The 23,516-nt window shown below is 44.0% G+C and overlaps 1 protein-coding gene across 2 annotated transcripts in view; it reads right to left on the reverse strand.

Annotated features, from left to right (window-relative positions):
- LOC142290340 (uncharacterized) overlaps positions 1–23,516 on the reverse strand; it is a 78,212-nt gene that overhangs the window by 40,794 nt on the left and 13,902 nt on the right. The window contains exons 2-4 of one of the 2 annotated variants that reach the window (XM_075334300.1): positions 17,892–17,984; positions 11,039–11,105; positions 5,915–5,958 (exon numbers count right to left, since the gene is read on the reverse strand). In XM_075334300.1, coding sequence (XP_075190415.1) covers positions 5,915–5,958; positions 11,039–11,105; positions 17,892–17,984 — 204 coding nt within the window. Of the gene's footprint in view, positions 1–5,914; positions 5,959–11,038; positions 11,106–17,891; positions 17,985–23,516 lie in introns of those variants that run through there. The other variant, XM_075334301.1, reaches the window with a different exon arrangement.

Below are 23,516 nucleotides of genomic sequence, written 5' to 3' on the forward strand. Positions count from 1 at the left end.
GGGCAACTCCAGTTGTAATGTCAGCCCTTTTGCGATGATCCATAGAATTCACGGGCTGGAGGAAATCTTTTCCCATGCAGGAAGGGAGAGCCTTCCCCCCCACGGGATGATTGCATCATTGAGGGCCTTTTGGCTTGGTAGAGGATGATTGACAAAACATAATCCTGAGGAATTCCGTCTATCCTTCCAGGAGTCATGGTCTCTGGGAGGCTCCTTCCTTATGGAAAAATTGCTTCCTCCAAAACTGACGGCTACGAGGGAATGGAGTTTGTACAGCAGGAAATCCTTGTTTCCTGTCTGCCGCTTTGCACAGAAGGCCATCCAGCTGTGATCCAAAGAAAAAAAAAAAAATCTCCTTCACAAGGCATCCCGCATCGTCTGTTCCTGGACTGTACATCTCCCTTCCAGGATTTCAACTAGAGGGCCCTTCTGGCTGAATTGGAAAGAGCTACTACCTTTGCAGATCATTTGAGCGTGTCGATGGAAGCATTCCACTAGAAGTCTGCCGCCCCCTGTATACGTGGAATTGAGAAAATAATGTCCTTTCTAGACACGTTACCTTTAAGTTGGTCTTCTAATTGTTGGACCCAGACCATTAGGGACCTTGCTACGCATGTACCTGCCACCGCCGAGCAAAGAGCTCCTGCTGCAGCCTCCCAGGTACCACGGACCTGCATTCCAGGCCTCCAAACATGGGGTCTTGTGTGGATTTAGGAACTTTATCATCCACCAGCCCCATAGTGGAGCGGACAGCTTTCTCTAGGGGTGTCACCTCAGAGGATGGGAAGCATGGTCTACCGCCCACGTATGAGGAAGATGAGCAGTCCAAAAATGAGGAAGAGGCAGGTGACAATTTTCTGGAACCCCGTTCAGAGCTGCCTGATTTATCTGAAGTTCCCCCATCTTTCCTAGTGTTTTTTTAATGTGCTTTTGGTGCTGACAGAGCCTATGGAATCCCTGACTTCAGCACGGATAATATCTCTCAACTCGCCTTGAGGCTTGGTGCTTCCGCACACAAACCAAAAACCAGAGAAGAACAATAGATGCAGTTTCCTTATACTAATATTACCCCTAATATTAATATTTATATATGGGATATATGTGGTCTTCTACTACTACCCTATAATTATGTTAATTTATTGCATTATATCGAATATGAATTATCAATTAATGTGTTTGCTGATCATCACACATTTTCCATCTTTTGCCATGTGTGGTTTGCTGGCCCTCTATAAATAGTCTTCAGTGACCCCCTGTAAAAATCCTGTTAATTAGAACTGTGATCTGATGTTGTTATATTTTAACTTCTTGCTATAATGATATTTAATAACTTTTTTCTTTATATTTTTGCAAGAAGTTAGTTTTTGACGCGTTGTGATTTTCGTGGTCCTGACATGACCAAGACTACGTTTTCCCTTTAGTCGTCCTCTTATACTGTGTTAAAGGGTGTTCCATTTATATACTTTTGATATGGTTCCACACTCTGTCCTAATTTGTGTAATTCACTGGTGGGGTAGTGCCACGTTTAGCAGAAATTGTGTGACCAATTTTTGTGCCACTTTAACCCATTTAGCTCCAGATTTTCAAGGGAAGCTGTCAGGTACAATATGCACCCAGAACCACGAGCAGTAGATTTCCACCACATATGGGGTGTCTGTGTATTCAGGAATAATTACACAACAAATTGTACAGTGCATTTTCTCCTGTTACGCTTTGGAAAATTAAAAATTTGAGGCTAAAGCAATATTTTGTGGGAAAAAGTAAAATTTTCATTTGTTTCCTTCCACATCGCTTTAGTTAGCACCTAAAAGGTTAAATAAACTTCTTGGATGTGGTGTAGAGCAGTGGGGTGCAGGTTTTAGAATGTCACATTTGGGTATTTTCTGTCACCCAGGCTTCTTGTAGCCACTTCAAATGTGATGTGGTTCCTAAAAAAATTTGTGCTATAAATTTTGTTGGAAGAAAAAAAAAAAAAAAAAAAAGTTGCTGATAAACTTTTTACCCTTCTTAGCAACTTCATAGCAAAAAAAATATATACAATGTTTCAAAAAATGGTGCGGATGTAAAGTAAACATGTGGGAAATGTTATTTATTGATGATTTTGTGTGATATAGTTCTCCTCCTTAGGGTATGCTCACACAAGCATAATGACTTGGACAAGTGCAATGGGAGAAAATCTCGCATTGCAGTTGGACCAATGTTATTCAATGAGGGAGAGCAGATGGTCAGCTTTTCTCATCGAGATTCTGGAGGAGCGAAAAATTGCAGCATGCTGCGATTGTCAGTAAGAGCAGTGTCATCCACACCCATACAAGTCTATGGGTGGAGTGAAACATTGCACTGCACTCAGATGACATCCGAGGGCAGAGCAATAATCTCATCAGTTGACAATGGAGGGGATGGGCAAATTAGTCCCTCCGTCTCCTCGGTAGAGGTGATCCAATCGCAGGATCGGATCACAATTGCATGAGACACTGCTCATGCTGACAGCACAGCGGGAGCTGAGGATCATTAGCATATCGCAATGGATGCCATATGATCGTGTGACTCCAGTCTTAAGGACATAAAAATTCAAAGTTTGAAAATTGCAAAATTCTGAAATTTGTTCAATTTTTCATAAATAAAAACAGAAATAATCAGCCAAAAATTTTCCACCAACATTTAATACAACATGTCAGGAAAACCAAACAAACAATCTCCGAATCACCGGGATCCATTTAAGTGTTTCAGAGTTATAACCTCAAAGTGACACTGGTCAAAATTTAAAAAATATAAATAAATAAAAAAAAATGGCCTGGTTACAAAGGCAAAAACCGGCTCTGCTGCGAAGGGTTAAAAAAGCAAAACTTTGGCTGACAGCAACACATTATCATTCATTCTCTGTCAGTGTACAGGCGTTTGCACTATGCATCCTAATCTGGCTGTTTAGTGAGGAGAGAACGTGGTGTGACTGCCAGTACTGGTGTTAATTTTACTTTCACACTGACCTCTATCAGTGTGAGATCACTCCAGTTACAGCACAGAGTAGTGTGACATGCAAGCTCAGTGAATCGCAGGGAAAACGCTAAGAAAAATAAAATTATGTGCACAATAGCAGTACGCATCCTGTTTCTTCTTCCAACGCACACACGTTAAAGAGCATGGTGCAGAGGGCTCAATGACGGATCAATGAGAAGTCGTGCCATACACAAGACAAAGAAAAAAATCAAAATCAAAAGATTTTTAGATAGATACTGAGTTTTAAAACACTCAGGTGTTTGCTTCTTTTAGATACAAAGTAATTTTATTGATAAAAAGAAGATTTTGTTTGTACTAAATATCTCTGTCATAACCTTTATGAGTAATACAGGGGAACCATGGGTGCATGCTGCCTCCACAAGAAGACTGAAACAGAAAAGAATAAAATAAATTGGCTCCTCTTCAGTAGGCTACACTCACCTAATGGCACCAAGCTACTTAATTAGTGAGAAAGAAGTAGAAGCAAAAAGAAAGAAAAACAAGAAAATAAAATCACAAAACACCTGATCAAAAAAAAAAAAGGCATGAGTACTGTGTCCACTAATGAAAGCTCAGAGAAAGGCCCATTTCACACGTCCGTGAAAAACAGACGTGTAAAACACGCACATGTCCCTCAGTGTTCCGTGATTCACGGCACACGTGGGTTGTCCATGTGCAATCCGTGATCCCGTGATTGCACATGGACATTACTCACCTGCCTTCACTGCTGCTGTCCATGGTGCTGATCTCCTCGGGTCTCCAGCGTCCGCCCACTGCTCTCAGCACCTACTTCCTGGTCGGGTTTTCCTGCTCTCATGAATATTCATGAGCCAGGCAGCAGCTGCCGAGAGCGGAGCAGGCACAGCGAATCGCAGGCAAGGTAAGTTGAAAATATTTAATATGTCCGTGATTTTCTGGTACGTGTTTCACTGATCACACCATAGTGTGGTCCGTGAGTCATCAGTGATGCCAGAAAAAAAACCTGACTTGTCTCCGTGCAGAATCACGGCCAAGGGTGCACGCTGCACGGAGACAAGTTCAGTGAAAAATCACTGATGTGTGAGCAGACCCATTGATTATAATGGGTCTGCGTATGTCAGTGATTCTGGTACATATAAAAAAAGCACATACGTACCAGAATCACTGACGTGTGAAAGGGGCCAAAGATTGTTGCTTCCAACACCTTTCTACCCAGGCTTGAAGAGGTGTGACAGAGGACCAGGTAACATACTTTCAGAGCTGCAAAACAGAGGCCCAATTTTGACCTGCATAGGAAGAAGCCCGGGCGGAGTGAGTCCAAGAGGGAAGGGGGGGGGGACGACGACTGTGCTTTCCCTGGTACGTTTACGTAGTGGCATAAAGCAGAGAGCGATGATAGCCTTACAGGTGGTGAGACTTCTAGGATGACCAGCAAGGAGTCTGAATGTCAAAAAGGCAGTCAGTAACAGCTATCTGCTATCTTTCCTCCAAGTCTGAATGCACCTTTGCAAAAAATATGCATACATATTTTGTGATTGTTAAGGGATTCTCTCATGAAATGTTTAATAATTTAATAATGTCAGTATTTGTATTACAACACCATTAATAAATGAAGAGAAAGAAAGCATATAGCTACATGTTTGCACTAATACTCATGAGTGTCACTTTAAAACACACTCATATTGTTGTTGTACAATAAAAAGAAAAGATGTTCAAGCATTGGTGTTCGTAAAAATATAAAGGGATTACAATAATAATTTAATCCCCTAGGAAGTCGTGTATTTAATGCAAGAATCCAATACGCTTCTCTATTTAGAAGCATTATTTCCCATGTGCCACCTTTTGGGGGAGGGGGGGGGGGTGTCTATTCACCCTTTCTATGCCTTTAAATCTACATGAGATTACTTCCATGTACTTCAGAGAAGTGCTTAGAGAGCCCATAGGAAGATCGCCCATTTAAAGTAGTCTTAGGAAGTGACGGGGGAATGTCTTCTTCCAGGTGCGTGTTGTGCAACCAATATAATATTTGTTCCATTCAACACGTTGCCATATAAATTCTGTCTCGTGCAATATAATGAATTAAATATCAGTTTCTATTGGGACAGGTCACTATGATTTTGTATTTATGTGTGCGTTTATTTTATTATACCGTAAGGACGTATGTCCGAAACACAAGTCAGGAGCTTTCATCAACTCATGCACATGTGATTTTAATTCACTGTTTTTAAGACGTTCCAATAAAAGAAATAATAATTTTATTGAAAATAAAGTCCCAGATCCTCTAACACTTTTTCAACTCTGCTCCTGTGGACACCACTTACAAGGATCCGTGCACCTGCTAAAAATTTGCGGATCTGACGAACATATGGTGAGCGGACCTTCCTCTCTCCCTGTCCTCCATTGAATTTCTGTGTTGCAACATTTCAATTTGTCTCTGTTGTCCTTGTCTAGGGAGATTAGCTACAGTGTCAAGGGTTGTAAACTTCTTGATCATGTTGTGCACTGTGGACAAAGGAACATCAAGTTCTCTAAAGATGGACTTGTAACCTTGAGAGTGCTTATTTTTTTTTCAACAATTTTGGTTCTCAAGTTCGCAGACAGTTGTCTTCTCTTTCAGTTCTCCATGATTAGTGTGGCATACAAACAATGTAATAATTAAGTCAACTTGTCCCCTTTTTTATCTGGTTTCAGGTGTGATTTCCATATTGCCCACATCTATTACTTGCTACAGGTGAGTTTGAACGAGCATCACATGGTCTTTTTCAATTCTTTTTGTTACACACCACATGTGATCATGCAGTTACCCCAAGTGTGCGCTGTTCAAACACTGCAAGCGACTTACACAGGGTTGAGCACCAAGCGTTGCTCGTGCGAATTAAGTTCACACGTAAAGCATCTAAACTCCGAACCTTGTTTTATATGAATAAAGAATATGTACCACATTTTCCGACATCAGAGTTTCACATATCCATGAGCGTCGACCTGGAATAAAAATGTATAAAAATTATACTTCGTACTTAAAATAGTCATGTCAAAACGTTTTCATATATTAATGCACGAAACGACGCATGACATGCTATGCAAATCATATGTCGTTTCCCTGCCTGTGATGCAGGCTCACACGCCAGGCCTCTTTCCCTGCAGATGAAGGCTGAATGATTCAGCCTTCATCTGCCTTGCCGCACACAGCTGATAACATGTTAAATGCTGCTGTCAATCTCTGACAACAGCATTTAACGTGCGCCGACAGAGGGCGTGCTGTTCTGACCCCTTATCGGGTGGCAATGATGCTGATATGTTGTCATGACAGCCAGGAGTCATCTGATGACCCCTGTGTCTGTCATCACGGTACTACTGTGAAAACCAGCCTGTGGCAGCCGTTCATAGGAGACCGATATCTTCTATATATATACACACACACACACACACACACACACACACACACACACACACACACACGACAAGTGATCAGACTGTTGCAGGTTCAAAATTTAACACAGTACAAAGTAGAAAAAAAGGTTTAATATTTTTGATTTTCATATAAATATCAATATTCAAATAATCCATCTTTTACCACATTAAAATGAAGTAAAAAAAAATATACACCTGGCACAGCTGTGTTCATAGAAGTCTGATGTATCAAAACAGAAAAAAATTAATCCGATCGGTAAACAGGGTAACCAGAAAAAAAAACAAAACAAAAACACCTCTCGGTCCTTAAAAGGGAGCCAATCAGCAGAATTTTGCTATAAAAAGTAAAGCCAGTGCCACACTGGTGCTAGGAAGCTGAATGCAATGATGCTTTGCCTTCACAGATTGCATGCTTGTTTGCTGAACTCTCTTCTATCAAGTCCCCAGAAATGCACTGCTCGTTTGTCTAGAGCAGTGATTGCGAACCTATGGCACGCGTGCCAGACTGGGCACGCAAAGCCCTTCCTGCCAGCACGCGCGCTGTCGCCACATTCAGCCACTTTGAATTGTCGGTGTGATCGTGCCGGCAGTTCAAAGTTGTGTTGGAGCAGAGGAGAAATTTCTCCTCCTTCTGACACTCCTTCTCTCCTAGGCCGCAGCCCTGTTGCCTAGGAGACGGCGGAGCGTCAGTAAGCAGCGCCGGCATCTTGTGGCCGCGTGGGAACCGACCGAGGACCCAGCGGCGCGCAGTGGTGGAGCGGGTGCTGCAAGGTGAGTTTTTTTAATTTTTAAACTGTGTGTGGCTGTGCCAAGGTGTGGGGGGACAGTGCCAGAACCGGGCAAACGTGGACAGCACGGGGGGTGGTTTGTGGAAACAAACATGGACAGCACGGAGGGGGGGGGGGCAAACATGGACAGCACGGAGGGGGGGGGGGGGCAAACATGGACAGCACGGAGGGGGGGGGGGGGGAAACATGGACAGCACGGAGGGGGGGGGGGGGAAACATGGACAGCACGGGGTGGGGGGGGGGGCGCAACGTGGCTGCAAGGGTGGGGGGGGGCGCAACGTGACTGCAAGGGTGGGGGGGGCGCAACGTGGCTGCAAGGGTGGGGGGCGCAACGTGGCTGCAAGGGTGGGGGGCGCAACGTGGCTGCAAGGGTGGGGGGGCGCAACGTGGCTGCAAGGGTGGGGGGGCGCAACGTGGCTGCAAGGGTGGGGGGGCGCAACGTGGCTGCAAGGGTGGGGGGGCGCAACGTGGCTGCAAGGGTGGGGGGGCGCAACGTGGCTGCAAGGGTGGGGGGGCGCAACGTGGCTGCAAGGGTGGGGGGGCGCAACGTGGCTGCAAGGGTGGGGGGGCGCAACGTGGCTGCAAGGGTGGGGGGGCGCAACGTGGCTGCAAGGGTGGGGGGGCGCAACGTGGCTGCAAGGGTGGGGGCGCAACGTGGCTGCAAGGGTGGGGGCGCAACGTGGCTGCAAGGGTGGGGGCGCAACGTGGCTGCAAGGTGGGGGGGGCAACGTGGCTGCAAGGGTGGGGGAGCGCAACGTGGCTGCAAGGGTGTGGGCAACGTGGCTGCAAGGGTGGGGGGGGGGCAACGTGGCTGCAAGGGTGTGGGCAAACATGCAAGGGGGGGGCAAACATGCCAAGATGGGGTACATTTAGCAGGAAGGGGAACATGCCAGGAAGGGTGACATTTAACAGGAAGGGTGACATTTAACAGGATGGGGGATACATTTACCAGGATGGGGGGAAACATGAAAGGATATAGGGAAACATGCCAGGATGGGGGTACATGAACATGCCAGGATGGGGAACATTTAGCAGGAAGGGGAACATACCAGGAAAGGGGACAATTACCAGGATAAGGGAACATGCCTGGATGGGGTACATTTACCAGGATGGGGGAACATGCCAGGATGAGGTACATTTAACAGGATAGGGTCATTTAACAGCATGGGGGGGGGAACATGCCAGCGATTAAATACATTTACAATAATGGGGTACATTTACCAGGATGGAGTTATGATGTTCTGATGGGGAAAAATATACCAGAATGTAGGAAATATACATCAGGATGGGGGACATGTTTACCAGGGAGTGGCCCAGGAAGGGGGACATAACTACACAATGAAAGGGGAGGGTAGCAACTCGTACATCTTTATGGGTTTTCAAGATGTTCAGCCTTTGAAATGTAGATGTGGATTACAGGGTGACATCTGATTGCATTCCATGCTAAAATCTGTCTAATATGCTGCAGTTTTTTCCAGAAACATCAGTCAAACTGCTGTGTCTGTAAAGGGCTGTGGCAATGGCTGAGCTTCAATGTGTAGTAAGCATGAGCGTGATGCCCCCTGCTGAAGAGAAGACTGCAAAGGTAAGGTTAAAATCAACTATTTACAATAGGATTAGTTGGCACTTGGTAAAAAAAAAAAAAAAAAAATTGAGTGTAAGGCTACAATTTTGGCACTCGGCAAGGTTCGCCATGAGTGGTCTAGAGAGTGCATCGGGGCAGGACTATGTGGGTCTGATCCTGCATTCTTAATCCGCCCCACTCTCTTTGTTTTGCCTTTCTCCCCCATCGTCACCATTTCATTTATTTCCTGTGCACAAGCAAGTATCATTGTGAAGTATTATCAACTCCTCAGTCAGATGGAGTTGGAGTGAGCCCCTGTGCATAGCGCCATCTTATTGAAGAAGTCTCCTACTGCTTCCTACTTATTGGATTCTGTTGCCGAGGGTGGCACATGCGCCCTCGCCTCCTTTTACCTCTAAGACTGCTGCCATCCTGTCAGCTTTAGATGCGGTGCTGGCTCCTCTTCTATTGTAACCATGTGCACTCCTGCGGTCTTGGAGGGAATAGGAGGTGAGGGAGCATGCACCGCCCTCATCAACAGCATCGGATGAAAAGGAAGCAAGAGGAGACATCTAAGATGGTGCTGGAGATTGAGTCGGCGCCTGTGCTATCTTAGCGAAGAGTTGATTAAATACTTCACAATGATACTGGGCATGCAGGAAATGGTGGTGATTGGGGGGAAAAGTCCAGGCAAAGAGAATGCAGGACCCGACCCACACAGCCCTGCCCCAATGCACACACCAAACGAACGAGCAGTGCATTTCTGGGACTTGGATTAAAGATATTTCAGCAATTAAGCATGCAATCTGTGAAGTATCATTGCATTCAGCTGCCTAGCACTAGTGTGGCACTGGCTTTACTTTATATAGCAAAATTATGCTGGTTGGTGACCTTTAAGGCAGAAGTCCCTAGTCTATGGCTCAAGAGCCTCATGTTACTTGTGGGCCCATGATGTGTGGCTTATGGCTATCTGTCAGCTAGGTGTATTAGCACTAGGTCTTGCAGACAGCTATGAAGAGCAGGTCTCAATTTGTGAGTAGCTGCACACTGAAGAACAGATCAGAATGGAGGCAAAAACCCCTGCATAGATTTGTATGGTGCATCGGTATGGTGATTTCTATAGTAAAGCTATGGCTCTCATACTGGTTAGGCCGGAGTCACACTTGCGAGTGCCTCGTGTGTAACTCGCGCGAGTCTCTCATTGCATCACCCGGCACGGCCGCACCCTCACCGGACAGGAGCGTCTCAGCTGCATAGAGATACATGCAACTGACCCGCTCCTGTCAGGAGAGTGTGCGGCCGTGCCGGGTGATGCAATGAGAGACTCGCGCGAGTTACACACGAGGCACTCGCAAGTGTGACTCCGGCCTTATAACGGCTCTGGTGTCACTTCTGTGAGGGGCGGGGGCTAATGTGGCTCGTGACCCTCTCAGAGATGGATGTGGCTCTAAAGGCCAAAAAGGTTGGGGACCACTGCTTTAAAGGTTAAATAATACACACAAAGTTTAAAAAACTTGGAGGTATATCACAGGAATTTTTTTTTTTTTTTTTACTAATTTCTCCACATATTTTATACTCGTCTCCCCACAGGCGCTCCCACTGCACTGATCATTCACTAAATTCAATGCATAATTCCCACTCAAGAGAGGCAGAATCAATAAGGCTATGTGAGCACGTTGCGTACTAGCCCTGCAGAAATTTCTGCAGCGATCTGAAGAGCACACGTGCGCTTTAAATCGCTGCAGAAAATGTCCGTAGAGAAAAAAAAAAAAAAGCCGATTCCATGCGCTCTGCCTGCAGCTCCTGCCATAGACAGAGCAGGGGCTGCCGGCAAAGCGCACGGAAGAAGTGACATGTCACTTCTTAGAACGCGCGCTTCGGGCAGCAGCCGAAGCGCTGCGCTCTAAGACACCACGTGTGCACGGCCCCTGCACAATCTCCATAGACTGCAGGGGACGCAGGACGCATGCAGTTACGCTGCGCTACAAAGCGCAGCGTAACTGCATGAATTTACGCAACGTGCACACATAGCCGAAGGCTTTCAGCTTCACTTAGTGACCATGTTACAGTGTAGCAAAATAATTCAGTCTTCTGTCACACTTAGAAGATGCAACTTTGAAACAAGCTAAGTACAGTGTGACCTCAGCCTTAAAAAGCAATCCTATGTTATTACATATTAAATAATGTTTAATCAGTTATAAACAAAGTGTAAAATGGTGAAGATGATGAAATTGGACTCCTCCATAATAAAACTCTTTCCATTTATTTTTTTTTTTAAACAGCACAACACTTTGCTTACCGTTAGGAGTGTCATAACTAAGATCTTCAATGTGCACAATAATATCATCCACAAAGGGACGATCGTACTAAAGTTAGGAAACATAAGAACAAATTAACATTCTAGCAAGTGGCATAACACACATGATCAGACATGACATTCAGTGAAATACAGAATACAACAGATGGGTAGAATAGGTTTTATCTAGCTCCAGCACACACGACTGTAGAGTTGGTCATAAGCATGAAAGGTTTTAAGTCCTAAACTAATAAAAGGAACCTTTGAGTTACCCAAACTTTACCAAAACACCATGATGTAGGGGACATGACACAAACAATCCCTTTAAAAGGGCAACCACAGGGAAGTTATGTTTGCTGTGGGTTGTGGTACAGAGAGACCTCCAGTGATCACTAATATTGAGCATAGTTTCAGTCTCTCCTCCCAGACCGAAAAAGATTAAACAAAACCTCTAGGGAGCCAGTCGTCAGTCTGTGAGGAGGGTAGCGTTTGGCTGAATAGTTCCGCTGTGCAGTATTCATAAATCGGTGGGGGTCTCAGCACCAGGACCACAATTAAAAGATAATTTGTCAGAAGCATATGACTGCTACCTCATCTCAGGGCAGCATGATACAGAGACCCTGAATCCAAATATATATTACACACACACACATTATATATATATATATATATATACATATACATATACACATACACATACACATACACATACACATACACATACACATACACATACACATACACATACACATACACATATATATAAAATTATTGGATGCAATTTTTAGATTTAGCAATTTAGCAGAGCTGAGAAAGCTGCCTCTGCACACACCGGGCTCTATAGAGATTGACACCTCAAAGTCAATGCTCAATCAGAAGAGGGGAAGTGCAGCCTGCCATGTGCATTACCGTGTGGTCCGAGCAACGATCAGTCCCGCTGTTTAAACAAATAATGGATCGAAACTTGACAAGACACTAATCTTTAAATTCTAAAGGGTGCTTTACACGCTGCAACATCGCTAACGATATATCATTGGGGTCACGTCATTAGCGACGCACATTCGATGCAAAAACGTGAAAAATCGTTGCTCATTGACATGTTGCTCCTTTTCCAAATATCGTTGCTGCTGCAGGTACGATGTGGTTTGTCGTTCTTGCGGCAGCACACATCACTATGTGTGACACCGCAGGAACGACGAACATCTCCTTACCTGCGTCCACCGGCAATGAGGAAGGAAGGAGGTGGGCGGGATGTTACGTCCCACTCATCTCCACCCCTCCTCTGCTATTGGACGGCTGCCGTGTGACGTCGCTGTGACGCCGCACAAACTGCCCCCTTAGAAAGGAGGCGGATCGCCGGCCAGAGCGACGTCGCAGTGAAGGTAAGTCCGTGTGATGGGTGTTAGCAATGTTGTGCGCCATGGGCAGCGATTTGCCCGTGACGTACAACCGACGGGGGCGGGTACGCACGCTAGCGATATCGGTACCAATATCGCAGCGTGTAAAGTACCCTTAAGTGTTAAGCCTTACAGCGGGTTGTCTTCAGCTTACATAGCAAAAACATGTGGACAGACTTTAAAGGGGTTTTCCCCACAAAGTTAATTGTAATCAATAAATTTAGGAATCATCATCATCATCATCATAATGTTCCACAATTGAATGTTTAAAAAAAAACCCCAAAAACACACAGTTCCTGTGCTGAGATAATCAATAATCTCATAAATATGTCCCTACTATATGCTGTGAAATGGCCGTGTCGGACCATACAGGAACATGGTTTGATCATACCACAGCTACTGGGCCAGTGAGGAACTTAAATATACAGACATTACATCATAGGTTTATATATAAAAAACAAAAGAAAAACACAGGGAAATGTATTACCTCACAAAAAGAATCAGCTATGATCCCCTGCTGTGATGTCTATATACTCTATTTTTGTATACTCTATTCTTCCCATGAGCTGTATGATGAGACCATGTCCCTGCTCAGTCAGACAAATCCATTACACCATGCATAGCAGGGGACAATTTCAAAACCGGATATATTTATTTATTTTTTTTCTTTTTAAATATCCAATTATGGAAATTATTATTCAAAGATCCATTGAATGAAATAAACTTGAAAATTAACATTGTTCATCGGAAAACCCTTTAAATACATAGAACGTATACAGATATCCTAGGTTGCCTCCATCCCTTTGACGTGGGGATTAGCCGACATGTTCTGATCTGATCAGTCGACATGTGCAGCTAACAGACGCGTGTGACTCGCACCTAACCACTTAACCCCTTCAGCCCCGGGGCACTTTCCGTTTTTGCGTTTTTGTTTTTTGCTCCCCTTCTTCCGAGAGCCGTAACTTTTTTATTTTTCCGTCAATCTTGCCATATGAGGGCTTGTTTTTTGCGGGACAAGTTGTACTTTTAAATGAAACCATAAGTTTTACCATATGGTGTACTGGAAAGCAACAAAAAAATTCCAAGTGTGGAAAAATTGCAAAAAAAGTGTGATGGCACAATAGTTTTTGGGATGTTTTATTCACTGTGTTCACTATATGGTAAAACTGATGTGTGGGTATGATGCCTGAGGTCGGTGCGAGTTTGTAGACACCAAACATGTATAGGTTTACTTGTATCTAAGGGGTTAAAAAAAATTCACAAGTTTGTCCAATAAAAGTGGCACACGTTTTGCGCCATTTTCCGAAACACATAGCGTTCTTATTTTTTGGGATCTATGGCTCAGTGACGGCTTATTTTTTGCGTCTCGAGCTGATGTTTCTAATGGTACCATTTTTGCGCAGATGCTACACTTTGATCGCCTGTTATTGCATTTTGCGTAAAACTTGCAGCGACCAAAAAACGTAATTTTGGCGTTTGGAATTTTTTCGCCGCTACGCCGTTTACCAATCAGATTAATTGATTTTATATTTTGATAGATCGGGCATTTCTGAACGCGGCGATACCAAATATATGTATATTTATTTATTTTTTAACCCTTTAATTTTCAATGGGGGGAAAGGGGGTGATTTGAACTTAGGTTTTTTGTTTTTTTTTTTAATTTTTTAAAACTTTTTTTACTTTTTTTATTTTATTTTACTAGTCCCCCTAGAGGGCTATAGCGATCAGCAATCTGATTGCTGATCGCTGTCTGCTGATCACAGCTATACCGCTGTAAACAGCAGAAATAGTCACTTTCTTTTTTCCTCTGCTCCCGGCCGAGGAAAAATGAAAGTGAAACTTCGTACCAGCAGGCGTCATCACATGACCCTGTGCTACGATGGCAACCACCGAACGTCACGTGATCACTCACGTGACGTCCGGAGGGGGCGGTGGTAAGTAAAAAACATGGCCGCGCGCATATAGATCTCGCTGCCAGACTTTGGCAGCGAGATCTAAGGAGTTAATGTTCCGGGTGGAATGCGATTCCACTCGGAACATGTAGGCACACATGCCAGCTGTTGAAAACAGCTGATGTGTGCCGATCCACGCCGCCTGCCCGCGGCAGGGGGCGGGGCTTACCGGGACACGATCCATGACGGAAAGATCCGTCCATGGTCGTGAAGGGGTTAAATCACGCTGTCAACTGTGGGGTCACCCCATATTGTAATACACAGCAAAGATAAATCATATGGCTACAGGCTGCAGCACCCAGGCTTGTGCTTATTTTGGCGGTGTATCAAAATAAGAGAGCCCCTATGTGGCTTTAAAAAAAAACAAAACAAAAACATTTACATAAATTAAAACCGGCATGCTCCCCATGCAATTTTGATACTCAGACAAGATAAAGCCAACAGCTGGGAGTTGGTATTGTTAGGCTGGCGAGACATATGGTTATTGGGCTCCCAGCCTAAAAATAGCAGCCTACAGCCACCCAGAATTGTCACATCCATTAGATCGGACAATCCAGGCTCATCTGAATTGCCCTGGTGAGCTGGAAATTGGGTTAACATAAAGAGTTAATGACAGCTCACAGCTGCCATAAGCCCTAGATTAGTAATGGGTAGGGTCTATGAGACCTCCCTCCCCCACCATTACTAATCCTGTAAGCGAAAAAAAAAAAAAAAATTCTTTATTTGAAATAAAACACCATCCTCTTTCACCCTTTTATTAACCCCAAAAACACTAAGGTTCGACATAATTAACATGAGGTCCCACGATAATCACAGCTCTGTTACATCCTGATGTCATAGCAAACAGGCACAGAACCATGACCGCCCGCTGCAGGCAGAGACTGACGGAGGCCGCAGCTGTGACATCACAGCTTGAGATTTCCATGGTACCTCAACGCCAGGGCCGCCATCAGAGCATGATAACCATGACTGGTGAATGGGGCACAGTGAAAAGGGGGCCTGGGGTAATTACTTTGCTTTATTAAGCCCTGGGTCCCCCTCTTTATTGGGCCCCAGTCACAGTATATGGGCCTGGCCGTTTTGCTTTGACCACTACACTGGCTAATTTGCATGTGAAGCACTTCAGTGGCATCACATGCAAATTAGCCATGTGGCTGAGGCAAGGTCAGCGGAGCAGAGCTGGGTGCCGTTGCGTCATCTCATGGCCCAGCGTGCAGCAGTGTGATGAGGTCATCACACTGCTTAAGGCAACACAAAACGGCAGAGGTGGCAAGGACGCAGCAGCCAATGGGGAAAGGTAAGCGATCCGTGAGCTGAAGACAGGAGCGGGAGGTCACCATGAGACACCAGTCCCTGCCTTGCTGCAGCTGGATGTCGGAAGGCGCAAATAAAATTTTTAATATTTCTACTAATACCAGGGCTTGATGCCAGTTGTCAATTCACAGCCAGCATCAACCCTATATATTACTGTTTGCCACCGCACCAGGTCAATGGGAAGAGCCAAGTACAGAGCCAGATTTGGTGTATCTAATAGATGCGTCACCTCTGGGGCGACTGCGGGCTGTAATTTTTAGGCTGGGAAGGGCCAAATAACTTTTTTTTTTATAAATTTTATATATATTATATATAAATGCATCTAAAATGCGATGAGGTTTTGATGCAATTTTTTGCCAGGAGATGCAGGTTTGGTGCAAGAATTTGGTGTATAATTTCAGCACCAAATCTGCATTCCTTAGCAAAAAGCAGACAGCGTGTGGGATTCCAACCAATCAGACGCTGTCACACAGGGTGGGGGCGCAGTCTGACTGCAACCACAGACGTGTGGTGGAAGCAGTGAATATGTATGTGGGTTAATGAGCAGAGCCGGAAGCAGTGTGACAGCCGTATAACACTCCTGCTTCAGTCCTTGTTTTTGTTTTTTTTTTAATTATTTTTTAATTTCTATCAATATCCGGGTGGCTGCAACCGAACAGTTACAGGGATTTCCCTGAGAAGTCCTTGTTCAAGGTCTGTGGACGGACACTAGGTATCCGATACGGACCCTGAACGTTACAGTTCGGGTTCATCCTTCACTACTCATAATGTGATATTTCAGAGAGAAATAAGTACATATATATACCAGCTTACTGCCCCTACATTTTGACCAGCTTGTGCTTCTAGAAACACGCATCATGTAAACTGTCAGGTGGGTTCTTCATGCTACAGTATGGCAGAAATGTGGAGTTAACGGTGGATTAGGCACATTGTGAAGATCAGATGGGATCTGGGCATTTAGATTTCGAGGCACAATTCGACAGGATATTTTTTAACTTATTTTTTGCGGGGTGGAGTTTATATTACCTCTACGCAGCCTTTGGGCTACCAGTAATGTGGAAACACAGTTTTGGAATCACTCAGTATAAGGCTTGGTCCATATTTATACTGTGCTCCCTGCTGAGCACTTACATCGGACTGTCTTAATCGCCCCCTAAACACGATTCATACATAAACAGACAGGACCAATAATCATAATAAGACTGATTGATTCAATTTTGACTGCCTGGTCTCTCTTTCCAGTGGTGTTCAATCTATTTTAGGAATATGCAAAAATACAGTAAAATTAGGTCACACTAATGAAAGAGGCCTGAGGGAGTCCAAAGTGACCGCATGTGCCTCATTATAATGAATGGCTCAATCAGGTTTTTAGGGGGAATCAAGTTTTTAAGGGAATTAGAACACAACCCAGATATAAGTGCTTAGCGTAGAGCACAGGATAGAGATGTGTGTACGTCTTTCAGGTGGAAAATGCTCAGCAAAAAAGAAATTTAACATGCACAGCAATGTAAAAAACAACATTGTGTGCACAAGTTCAGTATTTGTTACCTTCTCTTTAATCGCTTCTGTGTTTTGAAACTGGGAAACTTTTAAAAGCAGCATGCTAACCTTCCAGGTGACTTCTGTTACTAGATAATTTTTTTTCTACAATTTAGGCTATAAGATGACAGTGGCGAAGACGCTGTAAACACTACGGAAAGACCACCATTAAAATGTTAGGGGGGGGGGGAACAAAACAGGAAAACCTCAGGGAAGGACACAAGACCTCTCCATTTTACACTGACACTTAGCCTGTCTGAACCTGCTAATGCTAAGGTTATTCAAACCCCCTTCGAACCTGCGGCCAATACCAGGACTGGGGGTTGCCAAGGAAGTCATCGGGACCTGCATTTGCAGGGTAACAATGGGTTTAACCATCTAAATGCTGCTGTTGCTATTGACAGTGATATCACCGATGGTGACTAGTTGCATACATATGTGGTGCTGGAACCAGTTTAATCACAGATATTCTTAAGGCTTTATTCCGATCTATTGGCGTGATGCATTCATTGGTATGCCCCTCCAAATGGAGGCTCCACTGATAAAAATTTCCGGCAACTCCCTAGGAAAGGTCAGATAAATTCTAAAACAAAGGATTTCATTTTTTGAGACCTGCATTTGTGGTGCGAGGGGAAAAAAAAAGTCATTACCAACCTTTTTAAAAATGGCTTTCATTCGTATCTGAAAGTTGCGCTGACTTCTTTCCAGACCGCTTTGGAAACGATCCATCTTCTTACTGCCAGGAGCCTATTGAAATGAACAGATACTAGATGGATATTGTCATATAGTGCTTGTAATAATAAGCTCTACTTATTAAATACTTCTTTAAATTCCCATTGCCTAGATGACTGACCACAGCGGTTGTTTGGCTTGCAATTACTGCACTGAAGCTGGCCAGGAATACGTTTTTGCTTGCTTCAGTGATCCTGGTCAACTTCTATCAGCAATGGCAAATTTACATACACTATTTAAAAAAGACACATATGCATGTGTTCTCACTATCGGACATGAAATCAGAATTAACCTTTTCTGTTTCCAGTCAATTAGGAACCAAAATGATTTATATTTGCCAAATACCAGAATAATGAGAGAAAATACGTTTTAAGGCATTACTTTCTGCAAAGTCAAACGTTTACATTCATTTCATTAGTATTTGGTACCATTGCCCTTCAACTGTATGACTTGGGGGAAACGTTTTGGATATCTTTACACAAGCTTCTCACAATAGTTGGTATTAATTTGGGCCCATTCCTCCTGACAAAACTGGTATAACAGCCATGTTTGTAGGTCGCCTTGCTCATACCTCCTTTTCAGCTTTACCCATAAAATTTCAATAGGATTGAGATCAGGGTTTTGCGATGGCCACTCCAAAACATTGACTTTGTTATACTTAAGCCACTTTGTAACCAGTACAGCAGTATGCTTTGGGTCATTGTCCATTTGGAAGACCCACTTCTCCACAAAGTTTTAAGTTCTTGACTGATGTTTTGGGAAGTTGCTTTTTCTCCCTTTTTCTTCCAAACGTAACGATGGTCATTATGGCCAAACTGTTCAATTTTATTTTCGTCAGATCACAGGACATTTCCAAAAATTAAAGAGGACCAACCACCAGGATTTTTATGTATAAACAAAAGCCAGTGCTGTTCTCCCGATATCATGCTGATTCTAAACATGTCTTTGTGAGATTGGATGTATACTTTCTGAATTATAGGCAAGTAAAGTTTGTGAAATGCACTGCTATTTGTTGATCGGTGCAAGGGAATATCTAATAGGTGGGTCGGATTTTGCTAGTTATTCCCGTCCCTGTCTGCCTGCCTGCCTGTTCTTCCTCCCAGAGCTGTGGAGTCGGAGTCGTGGAGTCGGAGCTCATTTTGGTGGAGTCGGAGTCGGTATAAAATGCACCGACTCCAACTCCTAAAATATATAATAAATTGGGGACAGTAGTGCAATGCAGAATGTGCTGAATATTTTACTAAATAATAACATTTAGTATAATGCTTATATTTAAGTGAAAAATTTATTGTAGTACAATGTGAACATCAGACATTTAATAATTTTTATGATACAATAATCAAGATATTTGGATAGAACATAAAATATTTATTAAACATATATATATATATATATATATATATCTATATATATATCTATATATATATATATATATATATCTCTGGCCAACAGTATTGGCACCCCTGCAATTCTGTCAGATAATACTCTGTTTCTTCCTGAAAATGATTGCAATCATACATTTTTTGGTATTATCCTCATTTATTTTGCTTGCAATGAAAAACCACAAAAAAGAATGAACCAAAAATCAAATCATTGATCATTTCACATAAAACTCCAAAAATGGCCCGGACAAAAGTATTGGCACCCTTAGCCTAATACTTGGCTGCACAACCTTTAGCCAAAATAACTACGAACAACCGCTTCCGGTAACCATCAATGAGTTTCTTACAATGCTCTGCAGGAATTTTAGACCATTATTCTTTGGCAAATTGCTCCAGGTCCCTGAGATTTGAAGGGTGCCTTCTCCAAACTGCCATTTTGAGATCTCTCCACAGGTGTTCTATGGGATTCAGGTCTGGACTCATTGCTGGCCACTTTAGTAGTCTCCAGTGCTTTCTCTCAAACCATTTTCTAGTGCTTTTTGAAGTGTGTTTTGGGTCATTGTCCTGCTGGAAGACCCATGACCTCTGAGGAAGACCCAGCTTTCTCACACTGGGCCCTACATTATGCTGCAAAATTTGTTGGCAGTCTTCAGACTTCATAATGCCATGCACACTGTCAAGCAGTCCAGTGCCAGAGGCAGCAAAGCAACCCCAAAACATCAGGGAACCTCCGCCATGTTTGACTTTAGGGACCGTGTTCTTTTCTTTGAATGCCTCTTTTTTTCCTGTAAACTCTATGTTGATGCCTTTTCCCAAAAAAGCCAGGCTGGAGTTTGCCAAAACGTACCTGAGAAAGCCTAAAACGTTTTGGAAGCATGTTCTCTGGTCAAATGAGACAAAAGTAGAGCTTTTTGGGAAAAGGCATCAACATAAGAGTTTACAGGAAAAAAAAGAGGCATTCAAAGAAAAGAACACGGTCCCTACAGTCAAACATAGCGGAGGTTCCCTGATGTTTTGGGGTTGCTTTGCTGCCTCTGGCACTGGACTGCTTGACCGTGTGCATGGCATTATGAATCTGAAGACTACCAACAAATTTTGCAGCATAATGTAGGGCCCAGTGTGAGAAAGCTGGGTCTCCCTCAGAGGTCATGAGTCTTCCAGCAGGACAATGACCCAAAACACACTTCAAAAAGCACTAGAAAATGGTTTGAGAGAAAGCACTAAAGTGGCCAGCAATGAGTCCAGACCTGAACCCCATAGAACACCTGTGGAGAGATCTCAAAATGGCAGTTTGGAGAAGGCACCCTTCAAATCTCAGGGACCTGGAGCAATTTGCCAAAGAATAATGGTCTAAAATTCCAGCAGAGCATTGTAAGAAACTCATTGATTATTACCGGAAGCGGTTGTTCGCAGTTATTTTGGCTAAAGGTTGTGCAACCAAGTATTAGGCTGAGGGTGCCAATACTTTTTTCCGGGCCATTTTTGGAGTTTTATGTGAAATGATCAATGATTTGATTTTTGATTCATTCTTTTTTGTGGTTTTTCATTGCAAGCAAAATAAATGAGGATAATATTACCAAAAAATTTGTGATTGCAATCATTTTCAAGAATAAACTGAGTATTATCCGACAGAATTGCAGGGTTGCCAATACTTTTGGCCAGCACTGTATACACACACACAAGATATTTATGTAATCTACTGTATATTACATAGTGTATTACATATTTACAATATATTACAGTTTTTTGTGTTCTAAAGTTGTATCCAATAAATATATTTTATGTTCTATCCAAACATCTTGATTATTGTATCATAAAAATTATTAAATGTCTGATGTTCACATACACATGTTCATGTATTACAATAAATTTTTCACCTAACTATAAGCAATATACGTAGGAGTCGGAGCCGGTGCAAGAGAAATTGAGGAGTCGGAGTCGAAGGTTTGGCTTACAGACTCCACAGCCCTGCTTCCTCTTCCTCCCCCTGTATCTGTTATTCCATAGGGAGGGAAAGGAAGGAAGGAAGGAAGGTAGGAAGGTAGGAAGGTAGGAAGGTAGGAAGGTAGGAAGGTAGGAAGGTAGGAAGGTAGGAAGGTAGGAAGGTAGGAAGGTAGGAAGGTAGGAAGGTAGGAAGGTAGGAAGGTAGGAAGGTAGGAAGGTAGGAAGGTAGGAAGGTAGGAAGGTAGGAAGGAAGGAAGGAAGGAAGGAAGGAAGGAAGGAAGGAAGGAAGGAATGAATAACTAGCAAAATCCAGCTTAAGGGTACTTTACACGCTGCGATATCGCTAGCGAGCATACCCGCCCCCGTCGGTTGTGCGTCACGGGTAAATCGCTGCCCGTGGCGCACAACATCGCTTACACCAGTCACACGGATTTACCTTCCCAGCGACGTCGCTCTGGCCGGCGATCCGCCTCCTTTCTAAGGGGGCGGGTCGTGCGGTGTCACAGTGACGTCACACGACAGCCGTCCAATAGCAGAGGAGGGGCGGAGATGAGCGGCCGGAACATCCCGCCCACCTCCTTCCTTCCTCATTGCCGGTGGACGCAGGTAAGGAGATGTTCGTCGTTCCTGCGGTGTCACACACAGCGATGTGTGCTGCCGCAGGAACGACAAACATCGTACCTCCAGCAGCAACGATATTTGGAAAAGGAGAGACATGTCAACAAACAACGATTTTTCACGTTTTTGCGCTCGTTGATCGCCACACCTTGGTGTCACACGCTGCGATGTTGCTAACGGCGCCGGATGTGCGTCACTAACGACGTGACCCCGACAATATATCGTTAGCAATGTCGCAGCGTGTAAAAGCACCCTTATGGAAATGCACTGGGGTTTTTTTTCGGTTTCATTCGGTTTTGAACTTTTGTCTTATTTGTCAGTACATTGCATAGTGAAATTAATGTGGTCATTATTAAAGACTACATATTGTCATGCAAAAGACAAAAAAAAAAAAAAAAAAAAAAAATAAAAAAAATAATGAACTCCTTTGTCCATTTTAAATGGAAAATTAAAAGTTACGGCTTTTGGAAGAAGGCAAGAAAAAAAAAAAATAAAGTGTAAAAGCAAATAGTCCCTGGTCATTAATGCATTAAAGCAAGTCTTTCGTAGGGCACGTTCAGACAATGGTGTTAATCAGCCATATGCAAAATGGCATATGGATCATAGAAGGACCAATGCTCATCAATGTGATAGTTTACAGCAGGTAGATTACATGGCAAGAGATGAGTCGCCTAGTGATCATCTTCTGTTGATAAAACACTAATTTTATTGAAGCTACAACAAGCATCCTAGTAAGTCATATATATGTATATCACTTGGGGGCTAAAGGAACATACTGCAACAGACCAAATTGTTCCATTTAACTTACTGGAAAAGATGACCAGTCAGCCTTTGTTTGGATGATGTGGGGCCACAGGAGAACATGGTTTTAACACCAAACTGCGTTGCTGGTGTGGCGCCCCTGAGGCTTCCGTCGCCACAGGTCATTGCACCCCATCCAACGGTGTGATGCCCCATTCTGGGAGAGGAAGAGAGTGAACTCCGGTCCCCTGGTAAATCCACACTACACCTATTGCTAGGAACACACTGGGACCAGGGAAAGTGGCAGACAACCCTCCCATGCTGCATGCTGGGAGGGGTCGTAAGACCCATCCCTGCTCCTATAGGGTAGAACAGGGCAAATGGGGAGGTGGGAGGAGCCATCTGAGAGCAGACACAGAGAGGAAGGTCAAGTTTAGCCAGTCTACCTCAGGGAGGGAGAGAGTGAGGAGCCAGCATGTAGTTGGAGAAGAAGGAGAGAAAGGAGGGAGGAGGAGGCCTGCTGGAGGCAGGCAAGGAGGAGAAGAAGAAAAGAGAAAGAAAGCTCCAAGTCAGACAGGAGCAGAGAAACAGAAAGAGATGCTTCCTGGTGAAGATCCTGGGACTCGGAGGGTCCAGGTGACACCACGTAGAAGACAGAAGGAGTCGCAGGGCCACGGGTAGTCTGTATAGCTGTCGGGGCAGTTTAGAGCTACGGTGGCCTGTTCCACAGTAACATTGGTGGAGGGATCAAGCTGCGACAGGGGACGGTCCCTAGAGACTGGAGGAGTGCAAAGATCATCTCCAAACAGTAAAAACCGAGGCCCAGGGAACGTTGTAGACTCCCAGGGCCAGAACCCATTGC

This window comes from Anomaloglossus baeobatrachus, chromosome 2 (genome assembly GCF_048569485.1).
Source record: "Anomaloglossus baeobatrachus isolate aAnoBae1 chromosome 2, aAnoBae1.hap1, whole genome shotgun sequence".
Lineage (NCBI taxonomy): Eukaryota > Metazoa > Chordata > Amphibia > Anura > Aromobatidae > Anomaloglossus > Anomaloglossus baeobatrachus.